The sequence below is a fragment of the Frankliniella occidentalis genome, unplaced genomic scaffold (genome assembly GCF_000697945.3).
Source record: "Frankliniella occidentalis isolate FOCC.00 unplaced genomic scaffold, Focc_3.1 Scaffold64, whole genome shotgun sequence".
NCBI classification, from domain to species: domain Eukaryota; kingdom Metazoa; phylum Arthropoda; class Insecta; order Thysanoptera; family Thripidae; genus Frankliniella; species Frankliniella occidentalis.
In genome coordinates, this window is record NW_026267194.1 from 266,277 (window position 1) to 271,377 (window position 5,101).

The window sequence follows — 5,101 nt, forward strand, 5'->3', positions numbered from 1 at the left end:
CGCGTCGCAATTGTCGCGAGTGCACTTTGACAGTCGTCCTGTTCGCGACCGGAAAACCCTTTCGGTCAGCATTGGCCGTAGTTAATTTAACAGGTGAAAGAAAAGGGACATTTTTTTTTTCACGGCATGTTACCAATTTAAGTCTGAGAGAGTTGTAAAACCTATTTACAAGCGACTTGGAATTGATGGGCAATCAAGAATGGGCTGTCGCAAATTTATAACCGATCTTGCGATTAAAAATTTACGACGCTATTTTTCGCAAGCGTTTGAAGACGAGTTGACTATCCTCCGAATTGTCCCTCCGCAGCGGGTCGAGTGAGCCGCTGCAGGCGGTTCAGCTGCGCGTGAGTGTCGGCCAGCACGACCTGCGCGAGGGCGGCGAGGCCGCGACGCTGGCCGTGCAGCGCCTCGTCATGCACCCGGGCTACGAGTGCGCGCACTTCGTCCACGACGTCGCGCTCCTGGAGCTCGGCGAGGACGTCCAGTGGTCCGACAACGCCTGGCCCGCCTGCCTGCCGTCCGCGACGGGCACCAAGGACTACACCACCTTCTCGGACCGGGAGGCGACGGCGGCCGGCTGGGGCTGGACCAACGAGAACTCCAACAAAGGTGCGCGGGAGGCTGAGAGGAGGGTGGGGCGGTAGGCGAGCCCGCTGCGCTCCGGTGTCGGACGGGTGGCCTACGCTGCGCTCGCAGGCGCCTGCCAGGCGGGCGAGCCCGCTGCGCTCCGGTGTCGGGCGCGTGGCCTACGCTGCGCTCGCAGGCGCCCGCCTCGTCTCTGCCCGCCTCGCCGCCGCTCCCTGTCCCGGGCTGTGCACTAAATGCAGGTCGCATTAAACTTGCCCACTTCTTGCCGGCCGGTGCCCGGCCTGCGCCCGGACTGGTGCAACTGCCAGGGCAAGAGAGCCGTGCATATCGAGTTACACAACGGGTGCCGGGCGCCAGCGCCGCTCAGCGCAGCCCGACCAAGCCGAGCCCCTCTCCTGATTAAGACCCCGGGCGACAGGACGGGACGGCTACCGAGCGGGGACGGCGGGGCGGGCGGGAAAAGGAGGCTGAGAGTTATTGAATTAATCTCGTTATGGAGATGTTGATGTTAGTCGGGTTTACGACGACGCCCACCCTACTACCGCCCCCGTTCGGGTGGAACTGCCCCTTTTATTTCGGGGGCGTCAGAGCGTTAGTCCGCAACTCCCTCCAGCTTCTTCATATCCCGGCCCCACGGAATCCCGCGCTCCCGGCCCGGCCCACGTATCCCGACCAACGGGATCCGATGAGGACACTCTTAGGACTCGGCCCGGGCCGACGACGACGTCCCGCGCGCGCGACCGCCGTGGCGCAATCCGTCGTCAAAAGTTATCGGAACGTCTGCCGCGCACGTCACTCCGGTCGACGCGTCGGTGTGTCGATCTTAATCCTTTTTGTCCGTGTCCCTGCAGGGGGGCGCGCCGACGTGCTGCAGAAGGTGCAGCTGCGGGTGCTGGACAACGCGCAGTGCCGGGACTGGTACCGCTCGCAGGGCAAGAAGACCAAGATCCACGACACGCAGATCTGCGCCGGCTTCGAGTCGGGCGGACGCGACGCCTGCTGGGTGAGCCAAGCCTCGAGATGAATATCGAAACGACGTCAAACCGATATCGTTACATATTCAACATCGATTCGATATCGCGGCGATTTTAACACCAAGTCGATTATTGCTTTACTAAATTTGATACCGTGTTATCGATTCGATATCGCACCATATCTATTTGACGTAATGTTACTGACTCATTATCGCGTTATCGATTTGACATCGCGTTGTCGATTCGATATCGCGTTGTCGATTCAATATCACGTTATCGATTCGATATCGCTTTATTCACTCTATGTGGCATCAGCGCGATTCGATATCGCGTCATCGATTTTGATTTTTCGCCGCGAGTAGCTGACGCGATGCGCCAGTTTTCCACCTCGGGCCGTGCCCCCTCCCCGCTGTTGCAGGCCGACAGCGGTGGCCCGCTCATGGTGGCCGACAACGCCGACGGCGGCCGCGTCACCGTCATGGGCGTCGTCTCGACGGGCATCGGCTGCGCCAGGCCCAAGCTACCCGGGCTCTACACGCGAGTCAGCGAGTACCTGCCGTGGATCCGGGACCAGACCAAGAGCCCCTAACGCCACCCCCCTGCTGCGTTGAAACTCCAGGCTGTGATTTATGGAAAAAAGATGATTTCAATTTCGTCCAAATCTAGTCTAATCAATCTAGATGCATCTAGTCTTGATGTGGTAATACCCACCAGCATCGTTTATCAAAGAAACTAAGTCATTTTGTAGTTGTTTATGTTTTACTTTTGAGTACCTGAGACTGAGTTGTTTATATGCGTTCAATAGTTTTTAGGTTTTGCTGTTTTCTAGTCTTATTGTCGTAAGTTGTTGGTAGGATGCAGTTGGATGTTTTGACTGAAATGGGCCACGGATAATTATTAAAACTGTTGATTTGACTCGCATACTTTTTACTTCAATCCAATCTCACAAGATATGACAAAAATAACATGAGTAAAAGAGAAAAAAGGGCAAGAAAACACATAATAGTTAATGCACCTTTCAAAAATAATTAATGCACCAGTTTACAGAACAATCACAATATTTCCATACTTCATCTGAAAAACAGTCCTCTATCTAAAATATAACATCCCTTCATCAAAATAATTTCATGCACCAGGGGAGCATGATAAGACTTCCACAAAATATATTCCAACGACAGTTCAATATATAATTTCATGCTAATCAGTCACTTTTAATCTCCTGCTATCACATGTTGTATGTAAATACACTACACATAGAATATCCGAAGCCAAAAAGAAAAAAATCATTCAACAATCACAGACTACATTTTTTACTAATGGCAAGAAATGCAGATCACGGATTTATATTTTTCAAACCTTAAACACTTTCAACAACTGGTCCGTATAATCTATCACTGAGATAACACAATATGACTCACTGTAATGAAAATTTTAAATTTTAAAAACTACAGTGCCAATTCACAACACAATTGTCAGCAAGACATGTGTTTTGGGTTTTGTTCTTTTTTAAAACCATGTTGAGGAGCTGCTATAACTATGATCAATTTAAAAGCTCACTTTACTGTATATTAAGGTAAGATATAAAAATTAAATATGAAGAAAAATAAGAAAAATGCAAGTTCCTAGAGAAATCACAGTGACAAAGAAAAAAGATAGGAAAATAGTGGAGCTTGTTCTTGTAACAAGATATTTAAGTCTACAAGTGAGAGTGTCAATTTTTCAGACACTGGATTTATAATAGACACTGAAAAGGGCAAATCATAATCATTGAGATTTCACTAGAAATACACTGTTAAGACAATGTACAGTGCACACATGCACATGTACCAACAGACTAAGACACAAAGATTAAAAGTACAATTTCATAAACAAGATAGTACTGTAGTTGCAAGTTGCAAGAAGCAGGAGAAGAAGGGGTTTGAACAAATCCTTCAAATGATCCCTTCATGTGCAATGGTTTGATTATTGAGGTAAAAAGAAACCCTTCAAGAATCGCTCCAATCCAAGCCTTTAGCTTAGCAAAAGATTAAAAACTAACCATGCAGAGAATTATACAGAATAATGGCTGTGCCATCAGAAAAGTAGAAATCATCAACTCTACAATTGCAAAATTCTAGCTTTGGCAAAACATGGAACACATTTCAATACTAGTTACAATAATGTTGGACTATGGAAACTGATTTCAGCTACTGTTGATGTATAGAGATCAACATTCTAAAGATGCAGAAAGATTTTCACAATACAGGGGCAATATGAAAGTTTAGTAAAGAGATCTTGAACAAAACTTAGTAAACCTAATCACACTCAAATTATTTAAGTGCACCACCAAAGGGTGAATTTTACAAAAGTTTTAATTAAATGAAGTGTTTGTAAAGGCAGCCAAATGTAAATGGCACACACAAGGACCAGCAAAAGTTCATCCTGCATCTAAAAGTTGTAAATGGTTTACAGACTATGACATCTTAATTACTAAACACTTAAAATGATAGAATGAAAAAACACTAAACGTCAAAAACATTCAGAGCCGTTTTAAATTAGCTTACAAAATGACAACAATAATAAAACAAAGTCACTTGAATAATGAGGTACGTTACTCTTTGTGGAGCTGCCTTTCAGCTGCATTTGGAACTGGTAACAATGGTGAGCTTTGAAACAAGTTAACACTATTCCAAGCAAACACCTTCAACTTTATTTTTATCAAATTCCTGTGCAATCTAATAAATATTTTGCAGAACTTTGATGAGAATTCCCACATCATAAAATTTCTTTAAACATTATACATCATATCCTCCATAGAATGGCATTAAAAAATGCTAAAGAAAACAAAATCTGCCTGAAAAGACAATGTATTTTCCTTGTTATTACCTAAGTAAAACTCACACATTAGTAAATACACTTGTTTTGTAATATATTTCTGACAGGTAATTGGTGTGAAGTTGCATGGAAACGTGAACACCATAAGTACAGCTGCCATAGTACTAGATCTTATCTAGCACACATAAAGTATAACTACAAAAGTGCACTGGCCTTTTCAGCCATCTGGTATTTCAGGTGAAGTTAAAGCAGTAAGTGTAAAAAAGTTTTGAAACATAGTATGGCACATGGCATGAAAACAAATGAGAACAGTAAATTCTGTACATCAACAATTGATCTCAAGGTTGAACCTTAAGAGTAAAATAATCCAACAATCCAATAAAGATTTTCACCCAATTGAAAAACTTAAATTAAAGAAGACACATAAATAACTAAAAATAAAAATCCTTCAGTTATAAATGTTTTAAGATAAATATGGTAAGCATTATATATTCTTAATGCAGTTGTGACTTGAATGAATGACCACTTTTATTAAAGAAACAGCAGTTTTTCAAATGGGAATCTTTGGTTACAAATGAAAACTAGCTTGACTCATCAGTAAGAAACCGTCTTTGGTACACATTTTTAAAGATTGGATATCTTATTTTAAGTCATGCTTGTAAATGAGCGCCTCTCTACTCTTGATTAAATACCCAGTCAAAAACTGAACAACAACTTCAAGCAAT

At 44.3% G+C, this 5,101-nt stretch overlaps 1 protein-coding gene across 1 annotated transcript; it reads left to right on the forward strand.

Moving 5' to 3' along the window:
• Nucleotides 1-302: 302 nt before the first annotated feature.
• LOC113213137 (clotting factor G beta subunit-like) lies at nucleotides 303-2,483 on the forward strand (the record flags this gene model as incomplete). The annotated part of the gene is made up of 3 exons (XM_026432105.2): nucleotides 303-609; nucleotides 1,440-1,591; nucleotides 1,981-2,483. Coding segments are annotated over 3 exons (630 nt in total), but the record flags the coding sequence as incomplete, so codon positions are not given.
• Between the last annotated feature and the right edge of the window lie 2,618 nt (nucleotides 2,484-5,101).